The 23,955-nt window shown below is 41.0% G+C and overlaps 1 protein-coding gene across 4 annotated transcripts in view; it reads right to left on the bottom strand.

Moving 5' to 3' along the window:
- Window positions 1–4,913: 4,913 nt before the first annotated feature.
- The window catches only part of MKLN1 (muskelin 1), a 97,681-nt gene continuing 78,639 nt past the window's right edge, over window positions 4,914–23,955 (bottom strand). For 3 of the 4 annotated variants that reach the window (XM_063323693.1, XM_063323696.1, XM_063323694.1), the window contains 6 exons: window positions 23,354–23,501; window positions 22,137–22,251; window positions 19,360–19,499; window positions 16,668–16,770; window positions 8,257–8,311; window positions 4,914–6,475 (listed from right to left, as the gene is read on the bottom strand). In XM_063323693.1, the coding sequence (XP_063179763.1) occupies window positions 6,354–6,475; window positions 8,257–8,311; window positions 16,668–16,770; window positions 19,360–19,499; window positions 22,137–22,251; window positions 23,354–23,501 (683 nt within the window). In that variant the 3' untranslated portion in view covers window positions 4,914–6,353. Of the gene's footprint in view, window positions 6,476–8,256; window positions 8,312–16,667; window positions 16,771–19,359; window positions 19,500–19,929; window positions 20,388–22,136; window positions 22,252–23,353; window positions 23,502–23,955 lie in introns of those variants that run through there. The other variant, XR_010069604.1, reaches the window with a different exon arrangement.

Raw genomic sequence — 23,955 nt, 5'->3', positions numbered from 1 at the left:
CCAGGAATGAGCTGCGACGCCACACTAGAGCTGAAGAGCACTAGCTGTTCTCTAGCTTTCTGACAGCACTCAAATACTTACAGTCTCCAGGTCGTCAGTAAAAGCTGTGCTGACTTAGAGCAAACAGCTGGAAGCCAAGACAACATGTACCTTTGTCTGCACCAAGTATAAATTAAGATTTCAGGGTACTGAAGTGATGCGCTGACGGCAGCCTAAGCGAGTCCGTGGCTGTAGATACTTGGAAACAGAGCGCTGAATTTGGGTCACAGCAAGTATCTGGAGTTCATCACTAACAAATCAAGTTCAAAGATATGAAAGCAAAGGAGGCAGCAGCAATATGTTACCTTTAGAATCTGGGCTCGGGGAAGAGGCTGCCTTGCAGACCTCTACTCCTAAGCCATACAACTGGTGCTATATACAGCCCACACAACCCCTATCCTCTGCAGAGGTTTATATATTATAATCAAAGCTTACATGGATAATCCAAAACTCCATCCAGTTCTTTGACCTCTGCCAGGAAGGCCAGAAGTATACCTGCTGGCATCAACCCTGACGTTTTCTTGTGGGACTCTCAAACAGCAATAAGCAGGTCATTAACTGCCTTCCACTCTAAAACCGTGTTTGGAGCCATTGCCTACAGATAAAAGCATCTGGAGTCAATTTATCCAAGTGCTGAGCCATGTACTATCATAATGGTTCCAGTACAGTAAACCTACTTTTTCCACTCCAACTTTTCTTTATAATAGAGGCTTTCAGTAAAACAGGGATTTTGCCTCTAAGTCATTACCACAACTTGAATAATTTCCAGCATAACCTTTTCCATGACACGATACGATCAGCTCTACCATACCCATAGGTGTTTAGATACACTAACAAGCTTCTGACAGTACATTTACATTTTAACAGTATTTACAGCTTATACACGACTATCAATCTACATCAAGTCATACAGTTGTTCTTAAACTCTCCTCTCACGAAATAAGACCCATCTCCAAATTATCATGTGTACTTACTAAAGTTGGCCAAGCTCATTCAGAATTTCTACAGTTTTTCCCCTAATCAGAACCACTATAATTTTTATTTTTTTTTTTTAACTGGGCCCATCTCTGTTTCTGCAATAACTACAGCTATAAAACAACACAAGCACTTCCAGAGACACACATGAATTGCTTTTACTGTCAGGACTTCACTTGACAATAGCCAAACATTCCTCAACTCCGAGCCAACCGCAACTAATAATCTAAAATTCAAAGCATACACCGGGACCCGGGATTTCACAAGACATTTTTCCACTTCTAAAAACAAAGGTACTGAACGGAAATGTATCTAACAGTTTTTGCCATTTTCCCCAGAAGCAGCACAGCATTACATCAACAGAATTACTGCACGTACAGAGATGTTAATTCCTATTAAAAGTTTATTGAATGAGCTCTACAAAAGTATTTCCTTCTCAATTCTGAAATATAGGAGGCAGCAAGAGAATTAGTAGTATTAGCGTTACAGGTACCTGCCACCCTCCTGCATTTGAAACAGGCAGCACTAATGCTAATCTTTCTTACAATAAGAGCAAACAAGGTTCAAGTGTTTCTCAGAACACTGCTCTGAATTTATCACTGGTTGCCTGTGGCACTCACAAGCGCGGGTTTGCACAGCAAAAGTGGAGTACAAGTTTGCGACAAAGAAAACTCCCTTCTACAAATCTGCCCGCAACAGCAAAATGACTGGGAAAACAGCCGCTCCACAAAGCCCTAGAGAAAACGCTCTTCCAGAGTCATTACTCTGCTTTGGAGGGAGTCTCTTCTGGAAGAAGAAATGGCTCATGGAGACCCTCACACTTGTGGCTGCCGATTGAAAGCAAAACACAGATAAAGCTATCACAATCCCTTGCCACTAGTCCCACACCTCCGCAAAGGGCCTGCTCCCTGCAAACAGGAAGCCCGATTCATTTGCTCACCAACTCTTTAAGTCATTAAGTTTTCAGGCTAGGTTATTATAATCAGTCACCAAAAAACCTCAACAATTTAATTTCAGTCCCTCACTGCATCCTTACTCCGGTGCAATCTTCCTACAGGTATGTTTAGTATGTTCTTGGGGAAAGTTTCCTAATTTCTCCCTAAATACCACTTCACAAGTTAAACACTTTAGAAAAATCTTTCCAGTCGGGTCTTCACAGATTGATTTTCCAAAGTGAGAGCACGATTTTGCTGGTAGGAACCTCCAGCTTGACCCCTGAGCGCGTCCCACGTGTGCACAGAGCCATCCTGGGCAAACACAACCAAACCCCAGACATTCATTTACACGACTGGGTATCACTACCTAAATGACACGTGCAGGGTGCTGTCCAGAAAAAGGACAAACTAAACTTTTCCGAGACAAAGTTCTCCTTCCTCACTATACTCAGCAAAAGGAAGAGATGTTTAAGAATAAATGCATCACAAATGGTATCTTTGAAAGAGCCAGTAGAGAAAAGCTACAACTAATTTCAAGAACTACTTCACATCAGCCTTCAGGTGCCCCCAGAAGCAACATTAATTAATGGGACTCTCAAAAAAAAAAAAGGGGGGGGGGCAAGAAGGTGGAAGAAGGTGGCTACAGTCTCCTCATTTTTAACAACATTTAAGTGGGTCCTTCTGCCACACATCAAACTGTGTTAGGTCACCCTGCAATAGCAGTACTTGCTTGGAGAAGTCATTTTGGAAGAACTCTTAAGGACTTCTGCCTCATGACTACTATGAGGGATTGTTCAAGACAAACATTAAGAAACTCACTTAATTCTGCCTAATCCATGCGACCAAAAATCAAATCCTCAGAGTTTCATTTCTCTAAGAAAATGTGTCGCTTGATAGGAACAACTCTGCATAAAGATTAATTTCCGGTTTTACAAAGAGATGATCTACTGAATAATATCGTATGGGCAACTATGCTGAAGGCCAGTGTCAGTGAAGAACCAAACTCATGGATCTCGAGAGGATTTTTTAAAAAAAGCTAAGTCAGGACTGAAGTTTTGATGTCTGTATCAATAAAGCTAATTCCACCCTGACTTCCTACCGCTTTAAAAAAAAACATACCAGAACCTTGTAACTTTGGCGTTAAAGACCCCAATATCATAAATGAGTCCCTCTCTGACAAATAACGATGCCTTCTTTTGCAATATCTTATTTACAAGTTAACACATAATTTAGAGATAAACTACTGTAGTGCAAGGAGTATGCCGTGTTAAATCCATACACAGTCACCTTATGATATAAGATAAAGGCAAATGTAGCGCGTTTGTCTCATCTAAGCTAAAAAAGCAGTCTCTGCTCCAGCCTGCAAGCAGGAAGGGTGAGGTTCGCAGACTTCTCACGTACAGCTTGTATATTTATAACACTGCATGCACTGTGCCGCGAAACGGTTTCAGGTGGTTGTTTTCAGATCAAGCGGGTCTCTTCTCTGTTTGTACTTCAGTGTATCTGTAATGCTCACATCCAACTCCTTCCTGGAATATCACCAGTATCTTTAAAGATCTGCATGTAATTAAATTCAAACTCCCTGTAATTGCTTGTCAATAACTGGCTCATTTTGAAAGGAAATTTATACTTCACTGCTCAGAATTTTTAATGAGTTTTTAAATCAGGTAGTATAGCACACACCAACGCAAAGAAATCATTTCATTTTAACTCCTAGCTTTAAGGACACAGAATCAGGAAAGACCTTTAGCAAAGCCACAAAAAACCTTCGCTTTGGATTAACCTCTCTGGCCACAGGGTGCCTCTGCTGCTCCACAAATACTCCGAAGCTGAGCAAATAGTTTCTGCTGGTTAATCACCAGCTGTAATCCATAAACTGTAGCCGTGCAAGCTGAAATCGATCTGCTCAGGATAAAGTTAGGTCAATATTTGATCATCCTGAAGTGCACTCATTAGCTGGGATTGTCAGTCCTGCAGAAGCAATGTTCACCTCGCTCAAAAAAAAAAGTGATTCATTTACGCTATGCTACAAAAAACCAAACCAAAACCCAACCCTGAGCCAGACTGTCAGGCTTTGCACGCTCTCCCGATGCAAAGGACAATTAGTTTTGATTGAATTTCTATAACACAAATCAAGCCTGACGCGATGCACAGCTCAGCACCAACGCCGTTCACAAAGCTTTCGGAATGCCTAAACTTCCACTGTCTGCTCGCCTGGGCTCCCTCAGACTCCTCGGATCTTTTAGGTTCAGCCTCACACGTAGTCATCAAAGCTGTACACATAAAAGTTTACAAAGAGCTTGGTTGATTAGAAAATTATCACAAAAAGCAATTAATCATCTGACTGAAGCTGGAGAGTACAAGGACAATGAGATAAGTGATAAGGGAACACAACACCGTTAAAATTTTAGGTACTAGAGGGCGGCAGCATTTTGGCTGGTTGCACTAAACGCGCTCAGTTCAGTCTCAATGGAAACAACGCCTCAATTGGAACATTCCCCCAGTACAGCACCACAGGTATCTACATTCGTACCATATAAGCTCTATTTTGACTAGTTAATAAAGCGTCAAACGTAGCACATCGTAAAGCCTGGCAGTGACGTAAAATTTTCCATGTCACTGGAAAAAAAAAATTGCAATGTTTCAAAGAAACAATTTTATGAGATTTCATTTACTGCACTATGTACTGAGTGGATTCTCCCCCGGACATCTGATTTGCCATCCAGAGAAGTATACAACATCTAAACAGTCTCAAGTTACAGGTTAGTTCCAAACACTGTATTTGTATAGTCCTCCCTGAAGATGAAGCAAAGCCCAGCCTCTAACATATTGTTCCTCTCCAAGTGATTAAACACTAAGTATGAGTACTTAAATTTATTTCTAACGTACCAGGACTACAAAAGTCAGACAAAGAACATGATAAAGAGGCAATACAATGCAATCAAAGCAAGCAGACACTCGAGCTCTGAAAAAGACACTTCACTAACTCTTTATTTCAAGAGTCCAAATCATCTTTGCACACACAAGACTTCCATCAAGTTCAACAGGAGTCGTGTAGCCACAGCGGGTGCAGCAATGACACCCTACCGGCATGAACATCGCTGGACATAAAGCTTTGCAGTCTCATATATATATTTACATCTGCCAGTTTGTACTGAATGCTCACTGACACCAAATGAGAAAAGTTTCTAATGCTGGGTACGTGTATCCTTCATTCCACTTCATAGCGCAGCACCAAGCCCTTACCTTATTTATAAAGAAGGCTTTCAGCAAGGAAGGATATATGTTCTATACATATGCATCAGCTTGCTTTCAAAGAGATTTATGCTAAAAAGGCCTCCCTTAAATTCAGATCTAGGTCTAAAATGCATTTAAAAGTGAATGAGATGCACTACGTAGGAAGGAAACAAGCTGTTCGGAGCAATCCTCTTTACATTTACACATTGACAAACGCACACAGAAGCATAGGTGCATGTAAACGAAGACAACCTGCTTCGGAAATCCTACACCCAACCTAGAGTCAGGTTGCAGAGGCTGGGTGTGCGTGTGGTGGAAGACCCAGTTCTGCCGGGCTCTGCGAGGACCCGCACGGTTTCTCATCAGAAGAGCACAGCAGTGAAAACAGAAGGATCCCTGAAAAGGACCCGTGCAGATGATGACTGCACTCCTGTTTTCCAGCGGTTTCTCTGAGGTTCCCACTTGCCCGTCAGGTCTAAGTGGAAGGCTCCAGAGAGCGGAAGATAGCCACTTAGGTATTTAGGTTTAGACCAGATATCAGATGCAATTAGCCACTTCTGTCAGCCAGGTTCTGGGACAAGGAGACAGGTAATTTGTAACATGTGCTCCCCTTCACATGACACACTGCGATTACAAGACTTAAGACACATACATTACTATTACCTCAACGCGTGCCAGTGTCCTGCCGCCAAGTTATTCAGCTGCTGAGGATGGAGTTGTAGGATAAAGCAACGTATCATGACTAGCTACAAATGAGCAAAGAACAACGTTCCCCCCCCTTTCTCATGAAACACAAAATAAAACCCATCATCTTTAATTCCAGACAACCCACAAATCTCAATTTTCCCCTATAGGCAAAAAACAATCACTGCATGATTGGGTTTTATTTTTTTTTTCCTTTCCCCCCACCTTTTCATTTTACATTTGCTAACTCAAAATCCAAGTCAGAAAAAATATATATATTTAGTCGGAAGTACGTCAGTTACATTTTATTAACCTACTCCAAGGGAAAAGCTTCAGGGATTCACCATACAAGTATAAAACCCCTTTCAAACACCTAGGGGTTACTATATTACTTCATCCCAGCAGTCAATCAACGCAGTAAAAAAATTAAAATACTGAAAATGGATGCTTTTCCCCTCTTCCACATGTCCAGTGATTGCTTCGTTACAGCGTGATGAGGTCTACCAGGTTGCCTTTAGGAGGGGTCATGTTGTCCGGAAAGAAGTTGACTAATGTATCAAACAGCTGAGTTCTCTGCGCATATGTGTGGTCAACATCTGAAAATCCTGGGGGAGGAAGAAAAGGAGAAAGCAAGTCAGTGCTCACTACTTTAAATGCTCACTTTAGCCGTGGAATATGCCAGTTGTCCATTTTGGAGTGATGTTAACTATTTGCTACTTCTGCCTCAACTAACTAACAAGGCTGCCAGCTCTCCGTCCCACTGCTCTGTGCATACACACACAGAGATCGCGTCACCCCAAGCCAACGCTGCAATCAAAATGCCATAAAAAGTAATAGGCAAACGGCTGTCAAGCTCATCGACAGTCCCGAAGAAACAGGGCAAGCAAGAGTCTCCTCAGGGAACTGCTCTGATGTCCCAGAAAACAAAAATCTGTGTAGCTATTTTTATTTGGTGCCTCATTGCTTCTGTCCTCAGGCTTTCCTCATTATCTTCACTACTGTCTTAACCAGAACTGGTACTTGTATTGCTTGCAGTTTTTCTTGAGACACAAGCCCTGCTGATGGTAGGAATCCCACGTCAGAGTTGCTATTTAATCACCAGACTTGCACTGAGGACCCAGGCTGCATCTTGGCACAAGGTTCTTCACCAACGAGTTTTGTGAAGAAGTGCTGCCTCCCAACAGGGGAGGGCTCAGTCTGCAGCAGCAGCGTTCTTTATCCAACTCCCCATACTTAAACCATCAACAGCAAGAACAATAGAGCGGGCATACAACGATTTCCTCTGCTTTGTATTACTTCAGTCACTGCTATCTCAAAGGAATGCTTTTTAATTCAGTGAACTCAACTCTTCAGTTCATCAAAGTCAACCAAGTTAATCAAATCAAGGAGAGCCTGCTTTTTTTGTTTTCTTTTAGAAGCACCACTTGATATATGTATCCTCCTATCTGTAAAGCCAGCTTCTGAATAAAGTATTGTACTGTGCCAAGAGCTAATTCATCTTTTAGACTACTTAAAACTAGGGGAAAAACAACTTTCTGAAACTTGGGTTTTCTCCCTTAAAAAAATTCATCTTACAGCATCAACTAGATAATGTCTTCCAAACCACACAAGCTCAGCAGAGCTTCCTCATCCAGCAGGGATGATAGTGATGTACCTTAGAGGGACAACAACAGCGCAGAGGGCATTTTCCTTCCCTCAGTTCCTCAGATTGGGAATTATGTGTTTGTCAAAACCTGAGGTCATCCATACTCCTAGCAAGAGCTCAGTAACTTGAGGACAACACATCATTACCAGAATGTTAGTTACGCCTATAGCCTTCCTATAGCTTGTCCAGGATTAACCTTCTCAACTATTTAAGAGAGTTAACTGGATAGAACAGTGAAACAAATTACGGCTTTGGCTCAGGCCTCCTGTTTCCAGCCCTACACGCCACTGTTTTCTTCGCTCTTGACATTCTGCCCAAAGAACTACTTTTGCAAAGAACAGAGCGAACCAAACTACTCCAGGAATTGCAGTTATCACAGCAAACAGAGCCGTAGCCATGCTGTGAGATTCCAAAGTGACATGACAGGAGGTGCTTTCTTCTGACCAAAGCTTCTGTTTATTTGGGTAACAGTGAAGCATCAGATGTAATAAGAGACAGAAAATGATCCCAGGACGCACGGGTTTAAAACCACTGGTGACAGATGTTTTAAATATGGGCTCGAGGCATTGGACGCTGGTCATAATAAATAATCTCTATGTAGTGGCATTTTGCATATTCAAACCAAAAAGGTCCTACAATATTCATATGAACCATAACATTTGATATAAAAACCAATAGAAACTAACAGTAATTATCAGAGGGAACATACTTAGTATAATTCTTGTGATACACAATACTCACCAAGAGTGGTGAAATCCGAGCCAGACTTAAATAATGCTGAGGCAAGAAGCTGAAACTGCAGAAGAGGAGGTGGAGGGACAAAGGAAGAAAGAAAAACAATGTTATTAACTGCACAGGAAAAAACCCAAAAGATTCATAGAAGTCCAAGTGGCTTTAGAGTTGCTGGGTTTTCTTTGCACAATCCTTAGAACTTCTGTGCCACACATGAATAACAGCAGCAGACACTTTCATAGAAGCAATACAATTTGTCACCTTGGCTAAGCAAGTTGGATGGTTTTTCCTAGAATTAGAGCAGCATTGAAGCAATGAAAGGTACTTGACTGGGAGTCAAGTAAAACCTAATTTTTTATATACAGTTTTTTGCCTCTCTGGCAGATGTCATAGTGCAGAAATAAGGTGGAGCCTCTTCCACAGAACAACATTCCCAAGGATGAATGTGGTACAGTCTCAGGGAGCAAGGATTAGATGGCACAAAAACAGGGTAACTGCTACGGTGCAGCATGAACTTCTTGAACACAGAGAAAGCTTTAAATGGCAACAACCTTTCTGAACTGGCAGAGAAGCTCATATCACAAGTTTAAGGCAATGTCTTTTTAATTAAAAAAACAAAACACACACACACACAAAAAAAACCAAAACCAAAAAACCAACAAACAACCCACCCAAAACCAGTTCTTTGCTTAGGAACATCAGAATCGTGAGTAAAAACATTTTAAGTAACACATTTGTGATTTTATTCTTCCCCTTAATGTCTTACTGATAGACAGTGAACTCGGTACCTTCCTCTGCCCCCAGATGTTGTTTTCAGTTCCCCACCTTGCAGCAAAGCTTCGTGCTTTGTCATGTTTTCTTAAAGAATTAGCTGATCCCTTAAAGGCTTGTAATCTTTTGTCTCCTATCTGTGTGTCTTTATAGCAAACAGCCCGAAGGAAAGAAGGCGGAGGGGAACAGAAGAGAAGCAAATATGTTCAGGAAAGGAGTGGGAAGAACAGCCAGGAATTGCATATCCATCAGTTTAATTTCAATTTCAAGAAAAAAACGGGAACAGAGACAATTTGCAAGCATCTAGGAGAGGAGAAGGTGACGAGTAGCAGCCAATGTGGATTTGGCAACAACAAGTTGTATCACATCAATCTGATTTCTTCTACAACAAGGCAGCAGGCCCTACGGAGGGGACTTGGCAATAGACATTGTCCATTTTGACTTTCATAAGACTTCTGATGCTTTTATATGATATTTAAGGCAAATTATCCAGGCATCACCTAGATTAAGCTAACAGGGAATGGCAAATAGGTCAAATAACTTTACTGTGGGTTACCATCAATGGTTTGACATCAAAATGGAGCCATGAATCAGAAGCGATTCATCTGTGCCCCAGGGTCAGCATCATTCTGGGCTTTCAGTGATAACCTGCCTGACAGAACAGGGCATGTTCACCGAGTCCACAGACCTTACACCATCCTCAGACAGACTGCCAGCACGGTGGCAGACAGGCTTCAGAATGTTTTTCCATTTCATCCAGCTTATAATGATGGATCAAGGTGCAATTCACTAGGGCCAAGTGCAAATCAACATAAACAGGCATAATCAGCTATACAGAACAGGTCAGAGCACATAGGCTCTGTTAAAACATATTTAGGAGTTATAATAGATCAGTATCATCCTATTGCAAAAATGAAAAATGCGCAGAAAATGCATGAAAAGGAGTAGGATCTTCAAATAAATCAAGTACTCCCGCTATTATCAAGCCTTGTAAGTCTCATCCACGACAGGGCAACCACTTTTGGATGCCCTGTATCAATTAGCAGCATGTGAGGAAAGCACTAGAAAAAAAAAAAGTGGTCTGAAAATCAAGCTCTGTAAAGAAAGTTCAAAGGAGTCAGGGATGCAGAGCCTCCACAGAAGAATGTCCAAGGACGAAACTGAAGAGAGTCACAAGTCTAAAAGGCTGATACAAAAAGGTAAATCTACAACTAAGTGCAAGAAGCCACAAAAACATTTCAGCAAGATCAGTTTCAACATGACAAAGAAAAAAAAAAAACACAAAACAGTCTAAAATAAGGACTGTAGCGTGCCAGAATAGGTTTGCATCTTTTAGGGAGGCTACCACATGAATCTAGCACTGGAGGTATTTAAGAACGGGTTAGAAAGATAGAGGATTAACAAACTGCAGAAGAGGGGAAGAGGCTGATTAAGTACCCTCTTGAGCGTGAGGTCTGGTTATACGAAATCAAAAGGCATTGCAATGCTACACGTGTATTTCACTGCTAACGTAACTTGTAAGAGTTGCTTGGCTCCGAATCAGCAACGTACTTAAACAGATGCCCAGCATAAATAGCTCCAAAAGTTCCAATAAAACCGGTGGCTAAATCTGTGCTGCTTCTGATAGCAAATGCCGTGTCCTGGCCATCTTTCCCTCCCACACAATTGCCTCACAGGCCTGCTGCCAGCTGCCTGGTAGCACATGAAGCCAGCTATGCCGGGACAAAGCAGATGCCACATGCTTCGAGGGGTTCCCTTGCTTCCCCCAGCAACGCTGGCAGCCATCCTGTTGTAAACAGAAATTAAGCCATGCTTGAGGCTGGGTCTCAGGATGCCCAACTAAGAGACCAGGATCCAGCTACTAACTCGCTGAACTAAGACCAAAAATCCATTGAAAAGACCCTCTGCCAAGTGTTCCAGCCTCATCTGCACTAGGCATGATGGCTTTCCAGAGCTACAAGTTCCTTTCCAGTGTTGTGGGGAAGGAATATCTTGTCTCCTTCTTCACTGATGACACTGCACTTCAGTTAACCTTGAGGTCTGTTGTTAGTTTGTATTGAAATTATATTTCATGTATCAGCTAACATTTAAAAAGCACTTTCTGATAGAAAAGTCAAGCACGTTAGTTAACGAACATCAGTTACAGACAGCACTGAGCCTAAGCTGGTTCACTCTGCATTTGCATTACAATGCCAGCTAACCCTATGGTGTTCCCCCAAAGGAAGGACCCCTGCTTTTATTTCCAGAGCATAGGAAGTTTACTGGTTTCCCAAGACCAGGTCTCCTACACACCCTTCACAACATATATCCAATGCAGTATTTTCTTCACGAAGTTCAAACTCTGCTCTAAAAAACAGATTAATGTCTTCGTCAGTTTTTTTATCAGCTTAATTGTTATCATAACAGACAGCATTACCAATTCTGATTAATTTTGGGTTCCCTACTTGAAACTACTAGAATCTGATTTTTCAAAATACATAGTATTACGCAGCAGCCTCTGAATTCACTTGCAGGCAGAAGAGCAAAGCCCTCGAGCAAATCACACCTCCGATCTCTCCCATCAGGCACCAGAATGAAGAACCCAATTAATGACCATCTAGGAAAAACAATTTGCTTAACGTCACATAGCAACTCTGTTACCAGAATTCAATTATGCAGCAGAAGCACCCAACTGCTTTAATCCTACCACCACCCACTTTCTTCTGACAATCCCTCTGGCTCACTGGCTTCATCCCTTCCAAATTAAGCCTCCATTCAAAAGACAACGGTTCCCTTCCTTACACAATTAACTTCTCTTTCGGAGATCCAACCCACCCTCTGAACTGAGGCAGGGGTTCCTTAGAGAGAAGCGTATCTGGTTAACTAATACAAGGCTATATTAGTTATACATCTGGTGCATTAGTTATATAAATCTAACTAATATAAAGGTTAACTAATACAATCAACCACATTCAGAGAGGCTAAATTAAGACTACCTGGGGTAATACTAATTCTGTCATTTTCCAGCTTTTGACCTTCATGTTTCCAACGTTATTGTTCTATTATCAGTTGCGTATATTTTATCTAGGTTTCTACCCACAGCAAATAAGCAACTCTGTGAGGGTGGTGAGACACTGGCCCAGGTTGCCCAGAGAAGCTGTGGCTGCCCCATCCCTGGAGGCGTTCAAGGCCAGGCTGGATGGGGCTTGGAGCAGCCTGGTCTGGTGGGGGTTAGAACTAGATGATCTTTCAAGGTCCCTTCCGACCCAAACTGTTCTATGACTGTATGATAATTCTGCCATGTGGCAACCCATACAAGTTTTACCACATTTGCTGCACACCTTTCTGCCTTTTTCGCAAATTAAATTGTTAACACTAAGGGGGAAAGAGTAACTCTTTTTGAGATACCCAGCAGGTTGTATGAATCAGCCGTAATTCCCCCTCCGTAACGTCTGTACGGTGTGTGCTCAGATCACAGCGTAAAGCAGTTTCTCAGCTTTGACCAGTTCTGTTGGGATGGTGCCTTATAGAGTAGGTTCAAAGAAGCAACGAGTAGCTCAAATTCTTTGAGGACAGAGCTGTCACTAGCTGAAGTTGGGAAGGCTGAACGCTGTTTTTGTAAAGGCTCCTTGGCTCCAAAGCCTCTGCTCCCGCAGCACTCAGAGACTCTGAGGCTTTACAAAGAATCACAGCAGGACACGATGAAGAGAAGCATGCTTTTCTTAGCTTCTTCCTAGAACTATTTTTCCCATTTGGGCTTCAATTTTCCCAGAAATATCAGTCTAATGCAGCCTCAAACAATACTTTTGGGCCCCGCCGGCTTTATCTGGCAAGTTTATTAAAGACAAGGTCTTAAGAATGGAAAGTATGAAGCAGCCTTGAACAGGGGCCTCCAGCCTCAGTCTACAAGCTAGTCAGGCCTCAAATTAGCCTCCAGGTCCTTGCTCTTTCTCCTACCATACTCCAAAAAAAAACATACTGCAAGTTTTACTTGCACTTTGTATCTGTTTTATAGCAGTCATGGGATTGAGCTTCACCAGCAGCTGAATCTCAATTCCGATGTACAAAATCGTCCTCCTTTACTTGGGCAGCACTGGCCATTTTTCATATCATCTTGATTTCTTCTATAGCCCGCTAAACAGCTGCAAACTTCTGGGTATGATTACTCCAAGGTTCAAAGAAAAACACCTTTAGCCTCGTATGTGATCTACTGATGTTTTTGTCCTTTAATAGCACCTGTTTTTCTTCCTTCACATAACTACAAAACTTCAAATTCATTTTTATTTTCTATTTTGACCATCCTTTTGTCTTTAAAAGCCTCTACTTCCAAACTACCACCAAATGCACGTCTGTGTGTATATGACATAACACCCACATCACCAGAATTTTTTTACACCAACAAATGCCAGTTTTTTTTATACAAGTTTAATCTCTCCATGAACTGCCCATGTATCCTAATACACGGACAGACCTCCACGTGCTCTGGGCATCTACCTTCCTTTACATACAGAGTCAGAGCTATTAATCCACAGCCAGTAAAAAAAAGATTCACTGATCGGAAAATACTGAACTAACTGAAGAGGTTTAAGCGATCTCAAGCAGAATCACAGTTAAAGAGAACCGGATCCGATTTTGTGGGCAACATCAGAGACAGAGCTGGCATGTACCCTGTGGCTACTAAAACAAGCACCCATGCAATAGCTGTTACTTGCAGGCATCTACTTCACTTTAGAATAATAAAAAAAAAAGAAAAAAAAAAAACAACTTATAATCCTATTAACATCCCTAAAATTCACAACAAAGGAATGAAAATCTGGGGGTATGTTCCTTCTGCCAATCATTCACGCTACTTTAAACAAAATTGGTTACTAACGCCAAAGTAAGTTTCAAGAACAGTCTGTTTATTTTCTTTGGCATCCAACTGAAAACAGCTGAAGAGACTTGCCTAACAAAGTTAGAAGAAATTACTTCTATTATAAAGCAAGCAAGCCTTACCTCAAAGTGAAAATCTGCTTCTAATATTATACAACACTACCCATATCTCAATCCATAAAACATGAAGCCGTATAGTCTCTAAGAGAAATGTAGCACAAAGTCAGTGATAAACCTATTCATCTTGGTCCTTCCCAAATCTAACAGTTGCCCTGGAAAGAGGGCAAAAGAACAGGGGAAAAAACAGTTCCCTTAAGATTTGCCATGCTAAGAACCCTTACAACACTCAATGGCTGTAGCCAGCAGAGAGCAAGCCAGTCAAATATATAGCCTTTGGTATTAATTAAAAGACAGAGTATGTAGGTGTCTGGGCTGAGATACACAATCAAACGGGTGCTTGAAATTTGATACAGAATCCAAAACGCCTGCGTCAGTCCTTTGGAAAGCACAAGAGCTATTTGAAGATGTAACGCCAGAGCAAAAAGCCAACTCGATGTGATAACCGGAAGGTAAATTGACGTCAACTGGAAATACACCCAGTCAGTACCAGTGCAGTAGCTGGCTTGATGCCATATGCCTGGCAGTTCTGTTCCAGTGTAAAAACCTTTGGAAGTTAAAACTTTTTGACCAGCACAATTTGGGGGAGGGAAAAAAACCAAAACCCAAACAAAAAAGCCTCCCAGAAATTGCTAAATGATTTTAGGAGACTCCTGGAACCGGAGCTTTCATTCTGCCAAACAGTATTGCGTTGATCTGACAGACCAGCACGACGGACAGAAGGTACTGAATTTTGGTCGGATCGGGTATTAGGGCTACAGAGAAAGGATTCAAAATAGATATACACTCAGATGGATTGAGGTACCTAAGCTCATACACTAGGTCATTAAAGCACAGAACACTAGTATGCTCTGGGAAAAGGGATAATTTTTTTTTTTTTAACATTTTATTCTATTTCTACCTTGTATGAGAAAGCTACTACTTTTCCCCAAAATCTCAGCGGGCTCCATGCAGTCAGGTAAATTCTTCATTCTTACAAGGTGGACAAGTTAAATACTACACACTGAACTGGGAATATCAGATGTAGAATATTAAAGGATTTCCTATGCCAGATGTACACAACGCGCAGCTTTTATGGCAGTTCCTTTGGTCTGCTGGTGACGGGAGGCAGAAAGAACTAAGACGAGAGCTTGCCGATGAAACAACACAAATATTTTCTGTTCAGGCAATAAAAAGGCACAGCCAGCCACGAGATGCAAGATCTCTCTAGGAGAAGTTGGCCAAAGAGAGACATGGCTGTCACGGGCATGATGGGGCTACCAGCACACAGGTATGACACGGAGAGAAAGGGAGATCAGAGAACACAGGACATGGTTTTATAACGGGTGGGAGGGAGAAGAAGGCGAGAAGAGAGCATCAGAATGGTTGTTGTATGTTAGAGGTTATTACAGGTTCCAACAGGAAGAGGAAACCAGACTGAGAAGATGGGGCATAATTGGGCTTAGCACCCTTGAAGCGCGCTGCATAGGTTAAAAAAAAAAATAATCTCCTTTTCTACCTGAAGAAAAGCAGCATTATCTGTCTTTCCTATGCTAGAAATGGCTAGAAAGGATGTGAAACTACTTGATATGGGACAATTTAAGTGAGAAACCATCTAACAGAGAACTTAAAGCATGTTTTATTGGACCAGATGTTTATAAAGGCCAACCAGAATTTATGACAAATGTGATTGGTTCCTAATATGAGTAAATATTTTTCTTAATTCTTCTAACCCTACAATTCTATACTGTGCACATGCAAGAAGCGTATTCTCCCTAAAAAGCTTTTAGTCATTATACAGTTGCATAATGATATTTTCTTTATCTGAATTAACAAGTTAAACCCAACAGATCAATGGAATAACACGCATGGAATAACAGCGCCCATTCTCCTGTCCTAGGTTTATAAAAATGAGCTGCCAAATCACTTCCAAGGTCACTAACCCAAGAAGGCGGCAAGAACCATGGTCGTCTCTTCCTCATCTACCCGGGAGGAGCTGAACACTTGTAAATCCATCTTGCTGCCCCAAATTTCCATGTTGAAATTAATGGCAGAGTCAAATCAACCACCTTATCTGACACTTTTCACTATTTCTTTAATTCTTGCTGTAAAGTGACACGTACTGCAGTAATGGAATCAAAACAGGAAATGGGAACAAATTCCTGGAACAAGTAAATGAACATGCCTACTGGATAATATTCAAAAGGGAGAGGAAATAAGAGTTTAAGGTTAGCAAGCAATATATATATACACAACCTACTTCCAGAAATACTTATCATCTAGAGAAAAACCTCTTTCCCTCCCCCAGAGCTATTTAATATCGACAAGCCAAAAGGCAGCACGAGTAAGAGCTTCTGTTGGCTTTCTACCACACAACCAACTACAAGCTCGTGACATTTCAGAGAGTTTACATTTCAATCAAAGCTCCCAAAATACACACCAGTAGATTGGAATTAAAACAAAGGCCTAGTCTTCACTATTATGAGTAGAAAAGCTATTTTATCTGGAACTGCAGTTGTAGAAGGACTGTTTCTAAAGCAGTGTGATATTTAGTGCGGAGAAATATATGATATAGCAACGCATTATGCACCTGTAGAGCTTTTTAAAACTGAATAAAAACAAGATTTAAGAGGTTTAAAGCTTCCATGCGAGAACACAGTTTACATTTCTTGATAAGTAAGACGAAGATCGTTCATCACTACCTCTTTTGTCTCCTCGGGGTCTGAGTGATCCACAGTTACATACAAGTCATTCTGCAGGTACTTCAGTGCACTGAGAGGGTCAGTCTGAGCTTTTTCTTCAAACCTGCAAAGAAGAAACAGAAAACATGAGCTCAATCATTTCCTTCAGGACTAAGCACTACTATTCCTACAAAGAGCAAACCCTATAAAATGGAACTTTCAGCCAAATATTTCCAAATAAAACAATATTAATGTCAGCTCAGGCTCATATTTGCCGGAGTAGCTGCTTTCAAGCCAGACTCAAACACAGAGGAGTGTATTTTTGGGGATGTAAGGGAGTTAACAAGGGCAAAGTATTACGCTCTTACTAAAAACGTTCAAAACCGTAGTACAGCAACTTCTTCATACATAATTATAAAACATTTAGTATAGTTTGTTTTCCACAAATAAAGTAAGGTATGAGTAGCACCTCCTGTGAGGAGCACAGTTCAGACGAGGCAAGCCTTGAGCACTCCAGTCCCAGGGATATTTACATTCCTGGAAGTACAGGGATGGAGAATGCTCCCTGCTTCTGCCAGACAACAGAAAAAGGGACGATGGGGCTGAAAACCTCTGGATTCAATGAATACTGAACCTTAATATCCCACCTTTAGAAACAGCATGTGTACCTAAAAATCCTGTGCACCACCACCATTATTTTCTCATTTTCTTTAAACAAACAGAAACTGTAAATTCCCTGGAGAAGTTACTACAGCCCTTAGAAAATGATTCTGGGCTCAGCATCCTCAGTGACCAGAGCTACTTCCCCGAAGCACTGAGTTGGGTGTATAAGCCTAGAAAGCATGAGGTTTTAAAAGTTATCTATTTTTTTCCTCTATCACCTATCCTCTGAGTGCAGTGTCGCACTGTTTGTCATCTTCTGAATCACCAATACATAGGATTAAGCTTCCCCTTGAAAACAGCTCAGACAGTTCTGGATTCCAGAGATGAGGATTCTAAAAATCACATTCCCAGTTACTTAACTGCCTTATATCAACTGCCTTACAGGAACGCAAGATATTTTATTTGTAATATTTTTCAGTTATCTTTCACAGGGTATAACTTGTCAAACTGAAAGAAGTCACACTTCATAGATTTAACTATATTGTTATTTTTTATTTGGGCCATCTACTTGGCCAGTTATACTACAGTGGACCCAAATTTTGAAATCTTCTAAAGATGCAAGTCATTGAGCCAACGCACAAAACAAAGACTACATCTGTTACCTGATGTACCCAACATTTCGGGAATTAAATGTTATTTCTTCCAAACATTCACATCGAATTTCTTAGATGATATTGCCCCAGAGAGCTGGGGTACCTTAAATAAGTGGCATCACAGACACCTCACTCTTCTGTGCTTGGCCAGCTTGGCCCTGCTATAGCTGACTGGTACTAAACAAGTTAACGGGCCAAACAGGACTCCAGCTGATGCAGTGGATTTGCTGTGTACACAAAGCAAGAACCTGTTGTGGTACATAGAGCTGGAGGGAGTGCAGATAATGCGCAGCCAAGTGATTCTGCAGCATTTGAGCTCCAGCCCCGAGGCACATGAACTCCAGCAAAGCACCCGTCATACCAGTCCCTTGCTGGTCACATTCATCTCCTTAAACTGGACCCCAATAAACGGGAGCATGTATAAACCCCAAATTTCTGCCAGATAATATGGAGCAACATTTCCTTTGAGTGCAATTTAAGCAAGTGAAAAAAAGCAATCCAGAGCTGTCTCTGGAGACTGTACAGCTGCATTTGCATATAACCACACACAGGTTAATAAGACTCCCAAATTACTGGGCAAGACCTTTATTCATTCTTGTAGGTATTCATGTCTATCACGTGGCTAATCTGCAAAAGGCGTCATGCAGCCCCAGTGACTGTGAGTTGAGTATAGCAATTTGAGTTCTGCCTCAGAAGTAAAATACCATCAGTAAAAAACAATCTCCAACTCTTGGCAGGACCTGATAACAAAGTATTCTCACCAAGAATGCAGGAAGAGCTATTTATTGGCTTCAAATAATTTGCTGGGTCTTGAAAGGCTGTCTCGCTGTTGCAATTTCTTGCCTAAGGCAACACCATAAGCTTGATTTTGAAAAGCTGTTGCCCTAAATAGCAAATATAAGGCAGCTCTGAAACATCCACAGTGCAAGCAGCACCACAGCGTAGCTGAATTCTGCATAAGTGAGATCTTTCAAGTGATTCTGAATGAAAGACTCTGACGACCTCACCATGGTTGAGTTTCAGATGTGCAAAGGAATCCAGCCCCCAGACTTCATTAGCATCCTTGCGAGCTGTTACTATCTCCTAGCACAGTGTTTCAGAAACATACCCCATTTCCTCGGGAGGTGACAGTACCAAAACACATGTTGATGAGTAGCAGAGTGAAAAGGGAATCTAAAAATTCTCCACGACTCCCCACACAATAGCCAGATTTTTCTAGTTTTAGAGTAACATAGTAAAACCAGAATGAAATTAATGTTGTAGTTTAGCCCCGCCCCACTGATTTTTATTATTAAAATAATGAAAAAAAATTAAAATAACCAAGAAACCTGCAGATCATCATATAACCAACGAAGTGACATTTCCCAAAACATTTTATAAGATGTTCAAGTTTTAGCAACTTTAAAAAAAACCCGACACTGAAAAAGAAAATTGCAAACCATCTTTTGTTTCTATACCTGTGCTTTCTTATGAGGTATTTGCAGTGTCTTAGCAGGTATTCCTTTGAAGGTCGACAGAGCTTCAAAGACCAGAAATCATCTAATCTCATCTTTGGAGAGCAGGATTTACCAGGATTCCCTCCAAATAAGTAATGAACCTAAGCAAATGAAAGGCAGATCAAAAAGTTGATTGTTTGTATACATCCACTAAACAAAGACTATTTACTAAGTCAGCATCTTTGGAGAGGTTTATTCTGGAGGGAGAAACTATGCCTTTTAGACAAGCCGCTCCATCTTATTATTAGCCTTACTTTGTCCCCTAGGAGATGAAGAAAGTTGGCTTAAACTGTTTATATTTTAAGATAATAAAAAAAGCTGCACTGTAGGAACCTCCCTCTAGCAGATTCCTAAGATATTTATAAACAAACAGCTACAAACCACATGATCTCTTTCTTTAGAAAAAACCTATGAGCATGACAAATCCTTAAACGTGTAAGATACGGGCAGAAAAGAAGGATCTGAGCCAACTCTTGTTGCCGTATTCAAAATACTTGATGCAAACAATACTCAAACTGATGGATTACCAACCTCTTCTCCAATCTTGTCCTCCAAGACTCCAAAATTCTCACTGTCATGAGAGGCACCTGTATTAAGCCCTTCTCTAATTTGGGGATGAGCAGATTATACCCATATAACTGTGAGGTGACTCCAGCAATCACACATCTTCTTTGAAGAAGAAACATTTATGCTTGTAAGGAAGACCCGGAAAAAAGAGACTTTGTAGACTAATGCTCTGGCTTCAGTCAGAGCACTGTTGGTGAAGTTGCATGACTAAAGCACCCACAGTTCAGACAAGCAGCCTTTTCCTTGAGTCAGCAAAGACCATTATCTTCCCCAAGGACAAGGGCCACTGGCAAAGCGTGCGGATAGTCCTAAAGATGCTCAAAGAAAAGTGACAACAAGCCCAGTTCAGCATAGCCTTGGGAGATGACCACCAGGCCTGTGTCCCCACACGTCCCCTAAACTCTACAGAGCCTTAATTTGACCTGCAGAGAAAAAAAAAAAAAAAATATTTCCATGGTCTCTGGAAAGGCAGGTTTGCCTCCCCTCAATGCGGCAGCCTAGCTGCAAGACACTCAATATGCTACCTGGACACAAAGGAAAGAGCTGATTGAATGAAGTGTAAAACAAAAAGCCAAAACAATAATGCTAAGAAGAACTGAGGGAGAAAACAGCAATCTTATTTAGAATCAGAAGTCATAGCCATTACTGTGATTGTCTTAAAAAAAGGTCTAGCATCTCATCCTGAGATGCTACTCATGGAAATATTTAATATACCTGTTCATTTTTTTTTTGTTCAAGGTAGCTCAAATGAAGTAGTTTAACAGCCATTCTGATAATTTCAGGATAAAACGTCTTTGTAATGCAAGGCTAGACTTAGAGAGACACAAATCTCAAGAAAAGTGGAAGTGTTAAAAAAGGACTGTTTATTTCTCCACTTTTTTTTCTGCACATTGTTTGGCATTTCAGACTCTGAACTGTTGATATTGAATGTGCCACAAAGGGTCTTCAAATACTGAGGTTCAAGAAGTCCAACAAGCTACCTTTCTCTACAGCTTTAAAAATAATCACTGAAAACAATGTATTCTGCATCCCACTGATGTAGGCGCTCTGTATTTATATCAGAGGAGTTTAGAAAGGTCATTTGAACAGAGGTTTCTAAAAATAAGACTCTTCAAAACAAGTACATCAAACATCTCTTCAGATAAAGCTGGGTAACTGCCACAATCTAGCAACCTTCTCAGTAACTTATAAAATACTACTCTCAATCTCATGGTATCCTACACTTAGAAGTAAGTCATTAAAGGTAGAAGAGTATTGTCCAACATTAGTGTCCATGAGGAAGACAAACCATACTACTTCTCCACACAGAAGTTGCACCCATTCCCCCCACCTCCAGACTTTTGGGCTAGTTGGGTTTCCCAAATTTGATTAACATGCCATGGAATTATAAGACTAAAGTATATTTGTCTTTTTCAGTTCAGACTGTTTCAGCCTAAAACCATATTTTAGAAACAGTTTATTGTAATTGCGGACTATCCATGAAAGGTTAGGCAAGTGTGTCTCAGTAATTTAAATTCATAGGTGAATGAAGTTACAGTAACCTAATCCATGGCTTTGTGCTTTATTAGTTAGTACGCACAAAACCCTAAATTTGCTGAGCAGTCATGGACACTATACACAATTTCAAGTCTATTTGAGCATGAATGAGTCCAGTTAAAGTCAGATAGTGCTAAAGAATGAAAGTTGCTTCTGACATGCAGGGGGAAGTAAGGCACCGCTGTTAGAGCGGATTCTTAACACTGATTAGTTCATTCAAACACACTTTCTCCTGGAAAAGTTGGTAACTATCTGTGACCATTTAGCCACTAACAGATTGTAAGATTAAGTCCCTGAAAATAACGAATGAAGCTTCAAGTGTCCTCAAGCACAAGAACAGCTAGGAGCTAGCCGCCTGACACCTTGTAGAGGTTCAGTATATCCCATTGTCTGCATTTTGATTTCATCTACGACCCATCATGTCTCCTTCACATTTACATAAGAAGTAGCTTAGCACCTTATTTCAAAAGATGACAATAAGTTAAATGAAAGTTACCCACCACATTAACCCAAACATTAACGCTAAACAAAAAGCTATATTCATTGTACCATCTTTGAAGAGCAAATACACCAGAAGAGCAGTAAGACTGAAAAAAAATTAAAAAATCGCCATATCTGTGTCTGGACCTTCATACCTTGTGCAACTCATCGTACACCAGTTGATGAGCAAACCTTGGGCAGGGCTCCTCTTCCTGAAGGCTTTTACCTGGATTCTCTTTTGCTGCTTGGTCATTCTTATAGACACAAGACCTGAAATACAAAGCAGTAAGTAACGATTAGTAGTACCTACAGGAAGCAGGAAAGAGTTACTGAAAGGCTATACAGTACAAGTGATGTCAGTTTGAACTGTTTGGCATATAAGACCAAAGATTTTCTTACTTCTCTATAAATTGTCCTCTATTAATCAATCCCCATTCTTAGCTCTACAAAGAAACCCATCCAACAATCAGAGGTGGTCACCCTGGCTGAACACAGTCCTCAATCACAAGCCAAACAGGAAAAAAAATATAGTAAATTTTATATCATGAGCTTTGAAGCTATCTTTAGATGTCACATTATTTGCTAGCAGAATTGTCAGCATCAAGTATATTTTCAAACATGGAGAATACCATCTTGGACGCACTAGAGCTATAGGCCATAAATTGCAGCAAAACTAGCATTTCAAACACTGATTTCCAAGCAGACTTAAGTTGTTTTTTCCAACTGAAACCCCATTTTAAAAAACAGCATCCACACCCTTCAAAGTGATTGGCCCCACATTAGAGGAGACCTTGAACACAAAAATGCTGCCAACTCTGGAAAGGGGCAGTGCCGACCAACTACCAAATAACCGTACAGCAAATAGACAAGGAGATATTTTCTCAGAATACTGGCTCTAGCAAGCTGAAGTACCGCTGTGTGCAGCCTGGAAAGAGCTGACAGATCTAGCATGAACACTTCTCCGTTACCCTTCATACAGCAGAGCAGTTTCCTTAGTTTCTAATAACTAGTACCATGTACGCTGTTGTTAACAACTTATATTTGACTGAATTTGCTGCACTGACAATAAATCCTGGCCTTGAACTTTTCCTACAGGAAAAACATCTTATAATGGCTTATTTCCCCTCATCCCCTCCACCTGCCTCAAATAAAGAAGTTCACATGATCTCTCTCCCTCATTTGCCTTATTTCCATGGTGTCTCTAAAGACGCTGGGAGAAAGAGGTGCCTCAAGGGAACTCAGTTCTCTTCAACATTACCATTCCATGGTTATAAGAGTTTATAGAGTTACCTGGGAGACAGGATCGTGTAGGATTGCTTTCTAAAGAAAGTCAGTGCAGATGTTAGAAACAGCACCCCTTTCATTGACTTACCAGCTGTTCCTCACAATGTCATAGATCCAGAAGGAATTCCTAACGTTCTCTTCCCGCTTCTCCTTGTCTTTACTGAGCCCTGACAAGACATGGATTTCATTCAGTTCTGGATCAATGGTAGCCCTTTGAGTGAAACCTGTCATTGGAACTGACAAAAAACAAAAAAAAAAAAACAACCAAGGTTACACGTTGAAGACAACCAAGGATACAGGAAGGGACCCATGCATCAGACAGATGCATTTCCCTCCCCCTGCAATTCAGCAGATTTTCTAATGTCCATGGTACAAGCATGAGATTTCACATAACTACCTTTTCAGTATTCTGGGATAAAGCGCGTCTTCAGTTTAACATCACTACCTAGTTTGCCCATTTTCTTCTTTTTAATTACTTTTAGCTGTTCATCTTTCATATAAAACCAGAACTTGGGACTGAGTGATCCCAAGCTGTTATTTCCTGTGACCTCTCCTCCACAGCAATCTCGTTATTTACCACAACTTCAAACTGAAATGGCACAGCTCAAAATAGGAGGTGTGGAGAAGTCACCAAAACCAATTTGCCTCTTGGACATGCCCTCCAAAGCAGGGTGAGAGGGGGGAGGAGAA

Source organism: Chroicocephalus ridibundus, chromosome 1 (genome assembly GCF_963924245.1).
Source record: "Chroicocephalus ridibundus chromosome 1, bChrRid1.1, whole genome shotgun sequence".
Lineage (NCBI taxonomy): Eukaryota > Metazoa > Chordata > Aves > Charadriiformes > Laridae > Chroicocephalus > Chroicocephalus ridibundus.
Note: the sequence above shows the minus strand (reverse complement) of the source record. Positions and strands in the feature narration are given on the sequence as shown.